This window comes from Struthio camelus, chromosome 2, assembly GCF_040807025.1.
Source record: "Struthio camelus isolate bStrCam1 chromosome 2, bStrCam1.hap1, whole genome shotgun sequence".
NCBI lineage: Eukaryota > Metazoa > Chordata > Aves > Struthioniformes > Struthionidae > Struthio > Struthio camelus.
The window spans coordinates 149,353,276-149,369,951 of record NC_090943.1 but is presented as its reverse complement, the minus strand read 5'-3'; the positions used below and the strand labels follow the sequence as shown (position 1 = coordinate 149,369,951).

At 42.5% G+C, this 16,676-nt stretch overlaps 1 protein-coding gene across 9 annotated transcripts; it reads left to right on the top strand.

Moving 5' to 3' along the window:
* The first annotated feature begins 4,821 nt into the window (after positions 1 to 4,821).
* On the top strand, positions 4,822 to 12,939 carry PDP1 (pyruvate dehydrogenase phosphatase catalytic subunit 1). 9 transcript variants are annotated; one of them, XM_068933033.1, is made up of 4 exons: positions 4,899 to 5,085; positions 5,591 to 5,625; positions 5,789 to 5,831; positions 8,926 to 12,939. In XM_068933033.1, exon 4 carries the CDS (start codon positions 8,970 to 8,972, stop codon positions 10,572 to 10,574), a length of 1,605 nt encoding a protein of 534 aa, XP_068789134.1. In that variant the 5' UTR covers positions 4,899 to 5,085; positions 5,591 to 5,625; positions 5,789 to 5,831; positions 8,926 to 8,969; the 3' UTR covers positions 10,575 to 12,939. The 9 variants fall into 9 exon arrangements, with proteins under 9 accessions (XP_068789133.1, XP_068789130.1, XP_068789132.1 ...); XM_068933034.1 differs by having other exon boundaries at positions 4,963 to 4,997; XM_068933032.1 differs by lacking the exon at positions 5,591 to 5,625 and having other exon boundaries at positions 4,822 to 5,085.
* Positions 12,940 to 16,676: the final 3,737 nt, after the last annotated feature.

Here is a 16,676-nt window from a genome sequence, read left to right as displayed (position 1 = left end):
TAAAAGAACTAAAACCTGCCAGACCCCGTGCTTTATTTCAGAAAGGAACAAAGTGAGGAAACAAAGGGTCTCCATGGGGAACAGAGTAAACAAACTATCCCTGGGTAGGGGACAGCGATGGCAAAATATCCATTCAAAGCAATTGTCTTTGGAACTCACCATTGGCCTCTCCCTGACTGTTTTGAAAAGGGCAGGAGAGGGAGGAGTCATCTTTGTCAAACCCCAGAAACCGTGGTGCTCAGCACTGTTGGTTTACTCTGAGGTTGACATTCTTAAGAGATTTTTTTGTTTTTAAATCACCTTTTGCAGGCCTCAGTGTATAACTTCAGAAACACTCCCTGTATCCAGGAATGCAGCTGTGTTAAGCAAGCAGCAATGTGCTGTACAAAGCAAACACTTCCCAACAGGGCTGTGGAATACACGAATGCGCAACCAACAACCTTTGGAGTAGACTGAATGAAGATTACAGGCCCTTGCTATTTGCAGGTATTCTGTCTGCATCAAGCTCTACTGGCACATTTATTTTTGCCATGTAAAGCTACTAATTTCTGCTAAAAATAAATTATTGCTCTGTGGAACAGACTTACACTGCTATCAGTCTTCTTTAGTGCTTTCAGGAACAGAGACAAGATAACTTAGTTTTGTCCTATTCTTCCATATTTACTCAGTGTATGCTGTTTTTCTTTCTCTTATTTTTCTCTTTGTTAGAAGTTAGGGGGTTTTGGGGGGCTTCCAAAACTTTAATGAATCTTCAATACAAAGGTTTGTTTATGCTCCAGGTTCGTATGGCAGCATGCCAGATAGAAGAGTTTGATCTGTGCACAGAATTTTGTGACAAATTTTCTAGGAGACTACTCTTTACTGCAGTCAAGACACAGGAGCAAAATGGCATTTTTAAAACGCTGTGTGCAAAGGTATTGGAAAAATGTTGCGCAGTCAGGAGATATAAAATCAACTGAAGTATTACCCTGTGTTCCTGAAATGACTTTCTGTAAAACTGAACCAATAAAATATTTTTACTTTAGGCACAGGGACTTATTTAAACTAGGTTATTACAAACACTTGATTTAATATGAAAATGCATTTTGATGATCTGTAATAGAGTCTCCCTGAAAATCTGTGTAAAAAGCTTTAGGGTAACTACTGCAGCACTTTGGCTGCAGTGATCATGCATAGCCTATTGATTCTGCAATGCAGAATTACCCACTGTTGGCAACAGACACAATAAATGAGAATTGGTATCTTTCATCACACACAGATGATAAACCTTTCATCCAGGAAAACAGTGAGACTTCACGTGTCTTGAAGTAATTACACATAATTGCTTTTCTATTAATACATCATGTAAAATGTCAAACATGGAACTACATGTTTTCAGTCATACATTTGCATTAAAATTAGCAAAAATGGACAGTCGCTCAAATTGAAAAAAAAGGTCTGGACAGCAGCAAGACGAGGAAAAGGAAAACCTAGCATTCCATTCAGGCAGCAACATCCAGCTTCTGGCATGTCAGCAAACTAGCATGAGCTTAAGGACCAAAACGTCAGCCATGTTTTAGTATATTGTCTTCAATTTATGAGATTTATATGGGGCTGCTAATGCCAAATTCTCTTCTCTCTTGATAGTTTAAAATTCAGATTTAATAGAAGTAGAAAAAAACCCACTTTCCAACTTTTTCCTATCTTCGCTATATTTTAACTGTACTGCTGCTTAGACATTTTCTATCTTTTGTTCAGAGATATGTGGTTTCAACAGAATGCTGTGAGAACGGAAGCCACAGCTTCTAATACCAACGCTAAAAGTAGTTTCTCTCTTGGCCTTTAATCAGGGAGAAAAGGGGATGAATAAAAAAACAGGGCTATAACACTAATTTTGCAATTTCACAACATGTTATGGGGAATCGAATGAATGGTTTCAAGATGTTCTGAACACCAAAAATGCTAAATGCTAATAATTTTGTGGTTTTACTTTTCCTCAGTAGGCAATTATAGCCTAGTGTCATTCTCTTAAGAAGTCATCAAAGCATGAATTCAGTTGACATCCATATTCGAAAATTAGCACTGTCTGGTTTAAAGCACAGTTATCAGGGAAGTCTCCTGTCCTCCCAGCTAATCAGCACTTTTCTCTTGGCAGCCAACGCTTTCCCCAAACTGACAACAAATTTCATTTCAGCCCAGATATCTAAACCCAGAGCACTCTAATCATCTCATCTGATCTCCTACATGAGAGAACCAATTCATCCAGTACCTTGTTCTTCCTTTGTCCATTAGTTAGAAAAGAGAAGGAAGAACAGCAAAGAACCAAATCTACTTCCAAAGCATCACTTCAGCAAAATCCCAGACTGTAGCATCTATCTTCCATGCTGCAAAGTCAGGAAAGGTCAGCGATTCAGCATCATGAAACCCTTAATGACACAGACAATCCTGCCGCTCAGTATAGGGAAAGACTCCTACAATTCTTACCTAAAGGACTGGACATGGATCTTTCAAGATTTCTTCCCATACAGTAACACTTCTTCAGCCCTCTTCTGACAATTGTGTGATGAGTACTTTGCTACCTTTCCCACATACAGCAGCTGAGAACTGCTGCACGTCCCCAGCCCTGTGCCTACTGTCCACACCTCTGAGAGGTGTCTTGCGTCCCAGAGGACCTGTTGCACCCTGGCACCGGGCATGCTGCTGAAAGCAGTAACTGCTCATCCAATACAAGGTATGATGGACAATACAAAAATAAAACTCATTCTTCCAACCACGAACAGGACATAATCAGTGGTGATTTCATAACAACCCATTTCTGCATATCTACTGATACAACTGTCACATGAATATACTCAGGCACAGCGCTCTGCTTCTACAGCTCTTTACATTCTGACTGCGTAACAGAATGCCTTGCTTGTGCCTTCTTATACGTAGTTTTTACGAACACTTCTGAACGCTGGTGCTTCACAGTCACTCTTGCTGCAAGTAGAAAATTATGTAAATGGCTGTTGTTATAGCACACAGTGCCAATCTATTTCTACTCATGTGCTACTGTTAAAAAAGAATGTAAATTATTCATCTTCCATGCCATTTAATGAAGTCTTTAATGTACAATGGTGTTTGTCAGATGCAGTTAACTTGGGGGGGTGTGTTGCTCAAATAAACTTCAAAGAGATGATGATGGTGGACACTTCTAGATAAACAAATAAATGTCACAATACTCACCTAGGACACCAATAAACGGTCACGTTAATATTTTGTGTTCCAACTATTACTACGGAGTACTGTTGTATTTTTAAGGATGGCACCATTTTATCTTCCTAGCTGGCTTTCACATAGATGGTCACCGAGTACTATACTTTCCTAGTGGTTTCTAGACATATTCTTATACCCCAGGTAGGCCTCTTGCATCCTCTGGGCACTCACAGTAGAAGATTTTCCTTTATTTCCACCACTGGTTTCAGCTGTTAAGACCCTACAAAAGCTGGATAAAGATATAAGTATAGTCAAAATCAAGGTTTTGTTACAGCTATTGAAGGAACGGTACTTGTAACACTCCCAGACTAGCTAGCTAGCTGAACACATCATCTGCTGCCAACAGCGCACAGCATCAGAAAAGTGGGCATCCCAGCCACCTTAAAAATAGAAAGGCATGAGATCATGCGCATCTATAACCAGAGAAAGTGACGATCGAGGAAATTAAAACTTTGCAGAATGTATACGCTTTTTTAATTCCAAAATTTATATGAAGAATAAGGCTGGCTCAAAGTATCCCAAAAGTGTATGTGAAATTGAATGTGGCCCTACAGATGAGGAACCGGGACAGGGGAGGGCAGGGTTGTTCCCAACAGAGGGGCACAGAAAGGCAGGAGGCGAGGCTGCTGCTGCTGCTGCTGCTGCTGTTGCTGCTGCTGCTGCTGCTGCTGCTGCTGCTGCCCGCCACCCACCACGCACAGGCAGCAGCAGCAGGTGCAGCTCGGCCTGGCACTGCCTGCTCCCCCCTCCGAGCCCCCCCTTGCTCTCCATCCATCCTTTAACCCCTGGAGGGCAGCAGCAGCAAACCTGGCTTCCTTGTGAAAGCCAGGGCAGAGGAAGGGTTCCTGCTTGTTGGCCATCCAAGGCGGCCTGCTTCGCCTTTGCTTCGAGCCATTCACGTCAAGACAAAACACCAGGGAGCAAATGAAATACGGGGAAACCCACATGCTGCAGCACAGGCTGCAGTGGTCTTTCGGCAAATTAACATACTGATTGTAAAGACACTATGTATATTACGGGGGGGGGGGGGGGCGACACCCTCTTATTTCTCTCTCTTTGACTCAAAATCAGTACCCTATAGAAGATTCTAAGGAAGTCTTCGCCATTTTCAGTCCTCTCGGCAGGCAGAAGTTAGGTGCCGGACTCTGATCGCAGGTTACTGCGGCGCTTACGGCTGCGACGGTGACTGCGGCAGGGCGGCAGCTGCAGGGCGGCAGCACACGCCGCCCGCCCGCCCGCCCCTGCCCTTCGCCTCCTCAGCTCCGCGCCGGAGGCCGGAGGCTCCGGCCAGCAGGAGCCCGGGGCACAGCGCGCCCGCTTCTCCCGCAGCCACCTGTAACAGAGCCGGGGCGCCCTGCCCGGGGCGGGCGGCCTCGCGCAGGGGCGGCTCCCACCGCGGCCCCCTCCCCGCCCCGTCGCCCTCCCTCCCGCCGCGGGCCGCGGGCTGAGGCGGGGCGGGGCCGGAGGGACCCCGCCCCCCGCCCCCAGGGGCGCGCGAGCCGCCGCCGCGGTGCGGAGACGGAGACGCCCCGTCACCGCGCCCTCCCTCCCTCCCTCGCCTACTGCGCGCGCGCATCGCCCCTCCTCCCCACCCCAACCGTCCGCGTCTCCTCAGCCGCCGCCGAGCCTCCGCGTCACGTGCCCTCCTTGCCCGCCCTGGCAGCCAATGGGCGGCGCGGCCCGGGCGGCAGGGGCTTTATAAGCGGCCGCGGAGCGGGGCGGCGGTGCCGGGAGTGTCGCGGTTGGCGGTTGTGGCGTGCGAGGTGCGGGGCCGCTCCTTCCCTCGAGCCGTTTTCCCCGCGTCGCCTGGGGGGTGGGGACCCGGGCTGAGCCCTCCAGGAAGGCGGCCAGGTCTGTGTCCGCGGGGCTGGGGACGGGAGGGAGGGGGTCGTCCCTGAGGCGGGCGGGGCGGCCATGTCGGGGCTGCGCGGGTGCCCGCCGGGGTAACGGTTTCGGCGGCGCGGGCGGGGCGCGGCGCGGAGGAGCGGCGCCTCGCCCTTGCCGGAAGGGAGCGTGGGGCCGGCGGCGGCGGCTCGGTGGCCCGGCGGGCCGCGGTGCGAGGCGCTGGCTGAGCGGGGCAGGGGGGCGGGGCGGGGCGGGGGAGCGCTGGCTGCCGGCTCGCTGCGGGCTGCTGCGGGCGCGCTGCTGCGGGGGGCCCCTCGCTCCTGTCCGCCGGGAGGGCGGCGGCGGCAGGCCAGCTGCGTGCGTGTGTGCATGTCTCCTCCTCTCTCTGTCTCGTCCCCCTCAATGTCGGGGCTCTCCGTCTTCTCTAACAAACTCTCTGCCTTGCTTCTTCCCCCTCCCCCCCGCCCCGGGCTTCTGCTTTGTGGATGTTGGCGGCTTCTTGTTGTGACAGGAGAATGTGTGTGTGCCCCGGGCCCAGGCGGATCGGTACGTATCTCGCACCGGTACTTGCTGGAGCGCTGGGCTTGGGGCCGGATGGGACCTGGGGAAGGGGCTGCGAGGCTGGGCTGAGACCCAGCCGCAGGGAACGATTAACGACTCTGCTCGTGTTGAATACTTCTTGTTCCTCCTTCTCCGTCCTCTCCCACAGGCTATTCTTTTCAGGTCTGTCAAGTGTCTGACAGGCAGCTGGGGTAAGTGTGCTTTATGTTAAGCCATGGGTGTCTTTGGCACGGTTAAGACGGGTGTTTTGGAGGAACCTGTCTGAGCAGCATCAAGTGTCTTTGATAGAACAGTCACTCCTTAAAGGAAGGAGTTGGACTTTTTCCATTTTTATCAATATAGTACTATAAAACCTTTGAATTGACTGTCTAACTCTTTGTTTGTTGTATCATATTGGTGGCCTGAAATGTAGTATTTATATCCTGTTTTGGGCTTGGAGATGTATTCTAAGGCTGACTTGCTTCTGATCACTTGGTAAACCTTGATTGGGTTGCAAAATTTCTGCTTAATCTTTTCTTCTCTGCCATCTCTTGATCATTTGCAATGAACTTGAGACCTTGAAGTACTTATCTGAGGAGGTTAGCTGGAGTATCTTGTGATATCCTGGGCAACATTGTTGTACAGCTAAATAGAGAGACTTGGAGTGACTTTGCTTGAGGTTAGCAAACTTGGCGTTTCTTTGACCTAATCAGCTAGGACGTGTTAAATCTGGCATTAAAAAGTGTGGTATCTTCAACTGACATGGATTGGCCTTTATGGATGACCATAAAGGATACAGGCTAAGAAAAACTTGAGGGTACCTTCTGATTGCATGTTGTTAGGTTGCATGTAATATTTAATGAACTAATGATTTAAAAATTGGCAAAATAACCTCTGGTGGCACTGCAGAGCCTCTAACAGCAAGGCACTTATTTTTGCTTCATCATGGATCAACAGCAAAACTATCAGCAACAGACCACAGAATTGCTGTTGTGGAATGATGTATGGATCAGCATTGAACACACATGCTCAGCAGTCAAAAGAACTAGGTTCAGTTGGATTCCTATGAGACACAAATCTAAAATCCCAGTTGCTATTGCAGACCAAACACATCTGTAGAATCTATGGAGCTTCTCATTCTGTAAGCAAAAAGATTGCTTTTAAATGAATAAATCGAAGGAATAAACACAACAGTTATCAAAATAGCTCCCTTGTAATTAGAAGGCTGTTAATATTTCCACGACCTGTATTGGGAGTTGCAGTTCACTTCTGTTATGCTTTATACATGTGAGGCTGACCTGGAGAAATACACTTTCTGGGAAGCAAATGGCTAACGTAGCATGTAGTATGCATCTGTAAGTTCAAGCTATTACGCTATGGCCAAGTGTCTGGATAGCTGGCTATGGTCTGCAGGACTACAACCGAAGTTCTTCCTGATAGCTGAACAACAGAAAACTGGTGAGTCAGTCTTCATGGCTGTTACTAAGAGACCTGGGAGAGTCAATGGACAAGAATTTTTGTGAGTCTAGATCAAGGATGGCAAGTACTTCTTTATGGGGAATGAAGATGTAATGCTAGGAAAGCCAGTGGAGTGGTAGGAAACAGGAATCTTACTTTGCCTTCAGCACTTACATATTTTGCAAGAGTAACAGATCCCACTCTTGATTGCTCTAAGGAGAACAAGTGAATTTGGAGCAAATGTCACTTCCTTCTCTCCCAACCTAAAGAGAAGGGGATAAAGTTTCATGTATTTCCAGATACCTCTCAGCTGATCTAGGTGATTAAACCGCATGGAAAAGTCTGGAAAGCACACTGACAAGGGCAGCCACAAAACACCATTTTAATTCTGTGTTGCATGACCCCTTTAGATTGGGGGTTACAGCCTATTTTATAGGTGCTCTATCTCTTCTGAATGTAGTGATATACCTGCTTGGCTGAAAAAGTTAATCAGCTAAGTGACTGTTCAAACACCTTGCACAACATGACAGCACCCAGTTTCTCAATAGTACAATTAAACCCGAGACACAGTGGTGCTGATAGAGATTAGAGTTTAAGAATAGTATTATAGTAAGCCTCATAAGATAATGGTCTCTTCTAGGAAGATGTGCTGAAATTTGATCCTAAAAAGTGGAAAGAGAAAACTGGATTCCCCTTAAATGTATGCTCTTCACATAAAAGGACATGAAATTCAAATTTTTGCACTGATTTGTAGAATTATTTTCCCAGGTAGTACATTGTAGAAGCCTTTCTGAGGATGGAGAATAAATAATTTATTGAAGAGGAGCTCACACTAATGTTGTAGTGATTGTATATACAAATCGGGAGAAGGGAGATTATCAGAATCTTTTCTTCAGAAGACTGAAAATTTTAGGTGTGGCAAAATGTATTAGAATATTTTTGTAGCTTTAGGCTATTCTGCCTGGCTCTACTCTAGTAGTAGAAGCAAATACAAATTGTATGCAGTCCTTCAACTGACACTTTTCGTTTAGCAGTTAATAACCCTGAAACTTAATAGGGTAGAGGAGCTGTAGGGTAGAAAGAGATGAATCTGTCCCCTTTCTAAGGGAGGTGCTATTTGACACTAACTCTTGTGTAGGTACACATCTGTGTGCCTTTTATTATCTGATAAGCTAAAAAAAGCTACATGTACACCATGTGTCACAAGTGTAATATTAAGCTTTGCATTTGAATGAGGGGCAGAAGAAACAAAACCTCTTACTAGCATATGATTGTTTAAAGAATATCAAGCGATGACCTACTCCTTGCCTTTATCACCTAAAACATCCTCATCTTGAACTGAGTTGTATACCATCTCAAAGTTGCCTTTTGAATCTTGCAATTAAGTGCTTTATCTCCTCTTCAGCCTTACAGAAGGACTGACTTCCCCCCACCCTCTCCTTGTGTGCCATATCTGGCTCTGTCAGCTGGGAAACCAGCATGAAAGCAAATCTCCATGGGAGTCTTGTGGAATATTGCAGTGTTGTACAATGGTACACACTAACTTTTATCTATAACTTCTATATGAAGCTGCATTGTCCATCTGGATGACGTTTTTGCTTCCTGTCCACTATTTGAGTGGATATAAGAGCCAAACTACCAACTATGACCTAGTTTATTGTTATAACCTAGCATATTGTTTATAAACAAGCACTTTTTAATGCTTTTTCCTCTTTTCCAAGACGTGTTGAAGCTATATATTCCTTATTATAAGCGTCTTTGTTTAGAAACTGTAAATATTTTAATGCTGGCTTTTAGGAAAAGTCTTTTAGCAGTTCCCCTAAGCCTAGTTGTTCTTTTGTCTTCCAGCAATTCCAGTCCGAAGCTCCAGGCTGCCATTGCTGTCTGATGCCATGCCAGCACCGGCTCATCTGTTTCCATTGATTCGTAACTCTGAGATTGGCAGAATATGCAGTACTGTGTGTTACTGCCACCATAAACATCTGTGCTGCTTATCTCATTTTGCTCACAGTCACTTCAGATATGCACCTCAGAGGAAATTTGCAGCGCTCTGTAAGCCAAAGGAGAACTTTAATCAGTTTATTCATGCAAGGGACTATGCTTCTACGCCACAGAGATTTTACCTCACTCCTCCACAAGTCAACAGCATTCTGAAGGCAAATGAGTACAGTTTTAAAGTCCCAGAATTTGATGGTAAAAATGTAAGCTCTGTCCTTGGCTTTGACAGCAATCAGCTGCCTGCTAATGCTCCAATAGAAGACAGGAGGAGTGCTGCCACTTGCTTACAAACAAGAGGAATGCTTCTGGGTGTATTTGATGGCCATGCAGGTTGTGCTTGTGCTCAAGCAGTCAGTGAAAGACTGTTTTACTACATTGCAGTCTCTTTGTTACCTCATGAGACTTTACTTGAAATAGAAAACGCTGTGGAAAGTGGTAGAGCTCTGTTGCCCATATTACAGTGGCACAAACATCCTAATGATTATTTTAGCAAAGAAGCTTCCAAGCTTTACTTCAATAGTCTGAGAACTTACTGGCAGGAGCTTATTGATCTCAATAGTGGAGAGACTACTGATGTGAAAGAAGCTTTAATTAATGCTTTTAAAAGGCTTGATAATGATATTTCTTTGGAAGCTCAAGTAGGAGATCCAAATTCTTTCCTCAACTATCTAGTACTAAGAGTAGCATTTTCTGGTGCAACTGCCTGCGTGGCTCATGTAGATGGTGTTGACTTGCATGTTGCAAACACAGGTGACAGTAGGGCAATGCTTGGGGTTCAGGAAGAAGATGGATCTTGGTCTGCAGTTAATCTATCGTATGATCACAATGCACAAAATGAACATGAAGTGGAACGTGTGAAAATGGAGCATCCAAAGTCTGAAGAGAAAAGTCTTGTGAAACAAGACCGCCTCTTAGGTCTGTTGATGCCTTTCAGAGCTTTTGGTGATGTGAAGTTTAAATGGAGTATTGAACTACAGAAGAGAGTAGTAGAATCAGGCCCTGATCAGCTGAATGACAATGAATATACTAAGTTTATTCCTCCAAACTATCACACTCCTCCATACCTCACAGCTGAGCCAGAAGTCATACATCACAAATTAAGGCCACAGGACAAGTTTCTGGTTTTGGCCACAGATGGACTGTGGGAGACTATGCACAGGCAAGATGTGGCTAGAATTGTAGGGGAGTACCTCACTGGTGTTCACCATCAACAGCCAATAGCTGTTGGTGGCTATAAGGTAACTTTGGGACAGATGCATGGTCTCTTAACAGAAAGAAGAGCAAGAATCTCTTCAGTATTTGAAGATCAGAATGCAGCCACTCACCTGATACGTCATGCAGTGGGTAATAATGAGTTTGGCACTGTGGATCATGAGCGACTGTCCAAGATGCTTAGTCTTCCAGAAGAGCTGGCTCGAATGTATAGAGATGACATTACAATTATTGTGGTGCAGTTCAACTCGCATGTTGTAGGTGCATGTCAAAATGAGGAACTGTGAATTTTAATATAGTGAACTAGTCGCCAAAGTTGTAACAATGGCCAGTATGAGCAGCAGATTTAAAAAAAAAAAAAGGCAAACAATTGGTTGCTTGTTACATTAAACATATCTATTGTTCCTGCCTTCTCCCAGAGCTCGAAACGCATGGAAAAGTGCTATTGACCTAACAAACTTGGAGAGTGACACAGCTTGGAAAGAGGCTTCTGTAATAACTTTGCACTATTGATTTCATGAATGCTGCTAGAACAGTGTTTTGAATTTGGCAGGGCTAGATGAGGGAGGGAAGGAGGACACAATTAACTATCAAACTTTTCAGCTATTCAAGAAACAAAGCCTGTTTCTAAACACTTGTAAATATCTGCACACTCTCCTGAAGATATTACTAATATTGTTGAATTCTTACAGGGCTATTTCTTGCAAAGTAGGTAGTTATTTGTGAATATCTTCTGTCTCTGTTTTCCTCTAAACAGAGGAAGCTGACTAAGTCTTCAATGTAACAATATCATTCACTTCAAGATATTTGTGTAAGTGTTGACTTTCAATGCAGGTCTAAGCCATAATCAATATTTGAGATTATTATAGTTTAATCATCTTATGCACAGTAACTTCAAAACTTCTTGTGCATTAATAGTTTCTTGGCTTGTGGGTTTCTGTGCAACTTATAGGGCAATAATACATTACACATTCAATAAGATACTAAACTTTATTTGTGAAAGACTTCAGTTTGCAATATGAAGAAACTTTCAGGCTTTCCAAAAAAGTCAGTGCTGTTGGCCAAAATTGTGTTTGCTTCTCTAAAGGTCGTGACCTTCGTGGACTCCAATCCTATCTGGTATTACTTGTCTGATAATAAGATAAATTTTCATCTGGTCACCAGTATGTGAATTCCTTAATCATTGCTAAACTCTAACTTTCACTCATTTTCACTTTGGCTGTTCAGGTGGTCACATATTGGATGTTTTGCACTTGAACTTCTTTATAGGTATGTGAGGTTGAAGACTACCATTTACAAGTTACAAAAAAATGAGTATGGCTTGTAAATAGCTGGGAAACTAACTAGCATGCATGTGTATGTATAATGGCTTTTTGTGACAACTTCATTATTAGCAGCTGTATATCTCCAGGCAACTGGTATATGCATGTTTTTACAATCCAGAACGCTGTCACAAAGCAGTCTCTTAAATGGGTCTCTGGTTGCAATGGTTGAGTATGAACTTAAAAGATAATGCCCTGGACTATAATTTGTGTGCCTGAACTTGTAATGACTTGTAACTGTAAAAAGTAGGCACTGACAACTGATTTAATGGTCTTCATTGTATCTGTTTTAGGTATGTTGCATTGCACACAAGTTTCCTTTAACCCACCCTTAGGTTAAAAATTTAGTGCTGGCTGAAATATCAGTCCTGGATGACTAAGAAAACACTAACTTGAGTCCTGTGTTCTGCTGTAGAAACTCTAGAACAATTATCAGTCGGCACATTTAATTTTACAGAAGTATTTTAATTAAAAGTAACTTCTGAGCCCTTATAGTTGATTAAATCAGCACTGAGAAAATGTAGCTTCCCATTTTCAATTGAGCAATGTGGCATTTTCTACTAAATAAAGATATTGCCAGTGAAGGCTACTATTGCATAGGGTACACTTAGTACACTTAGTTTGAACAAAGAATTTGTGCTGTAGTAAACATTGGCTTGTCAAACCTGAAAATGCTGTGTGTACTTAGTGGCTTGCAGCTTTAATGTCTGTTTCTTTACCCCACTCCAAAAAGTTCAAGATCATCCTTGCTGTATGGTTAATAGTATTTAAGTTCACCTTCAAGATCTGAACAGCCTTTCATTATCCAAAGAGAAAAGAACAACTCTAAAATGCTTAGACAAGTGCTGGCTGTTGACACTGCTTCTATATGTTGTGTTTTGGTGACTGTCATTTGCTAGGTCAATATATTTGTTCTCTTAGTCTGTCATTCAGATACACTGTATCCGAACTGTTGCAGCATTTACTTAAGTTTTTCTACTGTTAAGCTTTAATTACATGTATTGATGTATTTAACCTATGATTCTTAATATCGGTTTGGTACAAGTCATAGCTAGATGAACTGAACATTGGTTCCATGTATACAACTTTTATTGAAGTAAAGCTGCTTTTTGTAGTAAAGCATATGTGTAGGGCCAAACAATATAGTATTTATGTTCTGCTTGGAGACTTGCTCAGTATGTATGCAGTGAACAGAAGCAGCGTAACTGCCTGCTGAACAGGTGATCTGAACAAACACATTTTAATAGATTCCAATAAAATGATCAATTATGCAGACATCCATGTGTATTAGATTGATAAAAGTGTTATAAATATTCTGTTGAAAATGAAACTTATGATCTACTTGTCTTACTTCAAGAATGTGTTCCGTTGTGTAGTCCCCCACTACGAATAAACCAGATGGCCCAACATAGCAGATGAAAATATAAGTGAAAACAGATGGAGAACTGGGCTTAAAGCTGTTAAGTTCCACTGTGAGACGTGAATCCTTGGATGAAGCATGCTGCTGCTGCCCCTGGCAGCAAAATTTAAATCTTTCCTTGTCAATATCACTGTATGTCCTGTTTTCCATCGTTTCCTTAATATCTTAAAGGACGGTGCTGGTCAGTGCCAGAAAAAGCAAGCTACTAACAGTGCACAGCCAAACTCAAGATTAATAAGTTGTGGACTGTACTCTGTACAAAGGAATACAAATTTCATGAATAATAACTGATCTAGAATATTTATGTGCAAGTCAAAATGCCTTAAGAATGAAATGATGGTGAACTAAATAAGAACAACTTATGTGACAGGCCGAGGGCAGGTTCTTCCAGTTTGTGCAGTCTACCTGACCTGTTGCATTATGAGAAGTGAGGCAGCTGCTGTGAATGCTTTTCCAAATACGGATGTCACAGCTGCAAATATGTGGCTCAGCCCAGAAGAATGACTGAATTTTGACAGTTAACACAAGCCTTCAAATTTGCCTTTAAACCAATGTCTTTAAAATTTGTAGACAAATGTGCCAACAGAACTGTTTAACATCAGTGGTATAGGTATGAGGAGAGTTGTGAAGTCTTCTCTTGGCCTATGCGTTCAAGTTAAGGCTCTCTGATTCTTTTCCATTGTGCTCAAAATAGTATGTGGGTATAAAATACTGTCAAAAGCTAATAGGAAATGCACCAGTGTTACTGTACCTTTCATGCTCTCAATTTGCCTTCTGTGTGCAGGGCTCCATAAGTGCATATCTTGAAAATATTTTCCTTTTTCTGCTTATACTTCATCATAGGGTAGTTCTGTGGGTAGCAAGCTTATTACATGGTACTTGTAACAAGGAGCATACTCTCATCGTGAAGTGTTGTTCATAATCAGACTCTTAAACTGAGATCCCTGTACTTTGAACAATTCTGCAGCACAAGAACCCCTAGTAACTATTTCTGATAAATGCCCTATACAAAATGTTTAGGCTGTTCTCTTCTTTTGGGACACATGCTTGTAATTCAGGTTTTCTTAGACCCAATTGTTTGCGATGTCCTAAACTCCCTGATGCATCTGGTTTCATGACTGCTAATAAATACACACCATTTGATCTGCATCAGTGGCCATTATGAATGTGGAGTCCTGAACACTGCCATCAATGTTGCTGCATAGCAGTCCAAAAAGGGCTAGCACTATGCATTTTGTGATGCCAGGGGAATAGTTCTGTGAGTTGATCCTATGTGAGAAACTCTTGTGCCTCTTGTTCGTTCTTCAGTAAGGTATAAAAAGAAACCCAAAATCTGGGGTTGGAAAATCTGGCTAAACTGCCCTGTCTTTAATTTGAAGAAGCTTAGAACTAAACAGGTGCTGTGGGCAGAAGGAGAAGTAGCTTTCTTCCAGCGTGCCAAATGGCACAGTGCAGTTCGTAGCTATCTTGCTACGTTTACAATGAGCACACTGAATTTAGCTTATCAAAATGAGCAAATCCAAAGTGACTGTCTCCAGAGATCAAACCATCTGTGTATCCTTCTGAGAAGTGCTTCAACTATGATAGCATTCTTTAAGCACTATTTTGGTAGATGCTTTTTTCCAATATGTTCACAGGCTTAAGTTCAGAAGTTAAGCATTTTAATGAGACACTTCATTGTTATGTATTTCCTGTTTTAAAAACAAGTGTGATTTAAAGTGAAGTGGGCTTTAGAATGTATACATTCATGTTCTTAAATGCTAGGTTATACTGTCTTTTTATTTTTCATATTCTTATTTGAAAACTCATGTGCCAAGTGTGACTTGTAGCTTCAGGATCTTGCCCCTTCTTGTTTTGCTTTTCTTTCAGCAGTGAATGCAGGATCTATTCATGTCTCTCCTACCACCAAAGTGTTTGATTAATCTCTGCCCTTAGAGAATCTTTGTCCTCTCTTTGTGCAGGAAAAAGGCTTGCTAATGTTCTGGATTAAATTATTTATTCAACAGCTACAGCATATTTAACTGCTGTGCAAACAAGTGGGTATTGTCCCTTTGTCAGGAAAGTGATATCAAATTGAAGTTATGCAAACTCATTACTGGACTTTCTTTTCAGCTGTACGTTAACCTGACTTACCAAATCTTGATTAGGGAATTTTTTCTTTTAGCATGTTTCACAAGAGTAAACTATGAATTACAGTCTAAGTGAAAGTAAAGTGCGTTATGAACTTTCTAACATCAAATACTTGTGCAGTAGAGGAAACTCTTAGGTTCACTTTTCCTCCCCCCCTACCAATCCTAACCAGCTTAGGTATTAAAAGTTATGACTGCTAAGCTTAATTATTGCCTTGTAAAAGCTAAAACTTGGAACTACTTGCTAAGTTGCTCGCATCTCTGGAAGTAGGTTCTTGAGGAAATGAAAAAATAGACCAAATCTTGTAATTAGTACATACTTTTAACAAAAAAAAAAAGTTAATTCAAGTGCTTTCCATCCATATGAATCAAGTGCTGAAGCACAACCCAAGTCATTTGTAGATGTTGTGCTGTTTCAACGCAAGAAAAATCTTAAGTAGCTGGAACTGAACTTTAACTCCATTTGACAGGTTTCAGTGGTGATAAATTGCCCACCTTATTGATGTGTTGATAAATCCAGGGTTGCGTTTGAGATACAGTGGACATGACTAGTTCATGGTTATTCTGCTGCTTAGGCATTCTGTTTTATCTGCTGCTCATATCTATGTTAATAATACATTGCTGGCAATGAGAAAGGATAACCTTCTAACCATCATAATTGGATCCCAAATTGAGCATGAGTTGGCAGCAGCATCCTGTGGTGAAAACAAAAGCAATCTGAGGTGGATGCATATGAGAGTCTTCTGGTCTCATCTGTGCTGGCAAGGCCTTGGGGCAAGTTGATTCTTGTATTGATCACTGTGTAAGTTTTTAGAAAAACAGCATTTATTGCAAATGACTCTCCTTAATCACTCATGAAACTTTCCAGGATGACATAAAACACAACTTAAGAAAATACGGACACTGCTTACTGTACCATCGTAATTAAGTATTTTACTTGCTTCTAATAATTAAGAAGAAATGAGGATTTTTTTTGTTTGTTTGTTTTTTCATCTGTTAACAAATAAAAGGAGTATACTCAAGCCACCCTAAAAAAAATCAGGCTACTCAACTAGGGTGTGCAGGACCTAGATTGTAGTTTTAAGGTCAAAGGAGGACTTCTTGTGTGGTAGATGAATGGCCTTGGCCCTCAACTGCTGATTGTTCTGGGATGCTTCTCCCTCAATCCTTCTTTCACCCCATTCTGTACCCCCAAAAAAGAAATATTTATTTTGGGGGGAGGGGAGAAAATAAATGTATATCTGTTTCTAGATTTTCTAGTCTGAATCAGACAAGAGCAAAGAGTGGGTAGTTGGTCTCAGCTCACAGATCACGTTGTAAACAGCAAACTTTGCCACTGTGGTGGATCTTCCTCTTGGAGAAATATTATCCTTGATTTATATACTTTCTTTCTATTAGTAACTTCCTATTTAGGAAATTATATTTATTAAAACTTGCCAATACCAAAGTGTGTTTTTATATTGCGTCATGAACAAACAGTTTGCAGTAGTTCTCCTCAAGTACAGGACACAGGATATT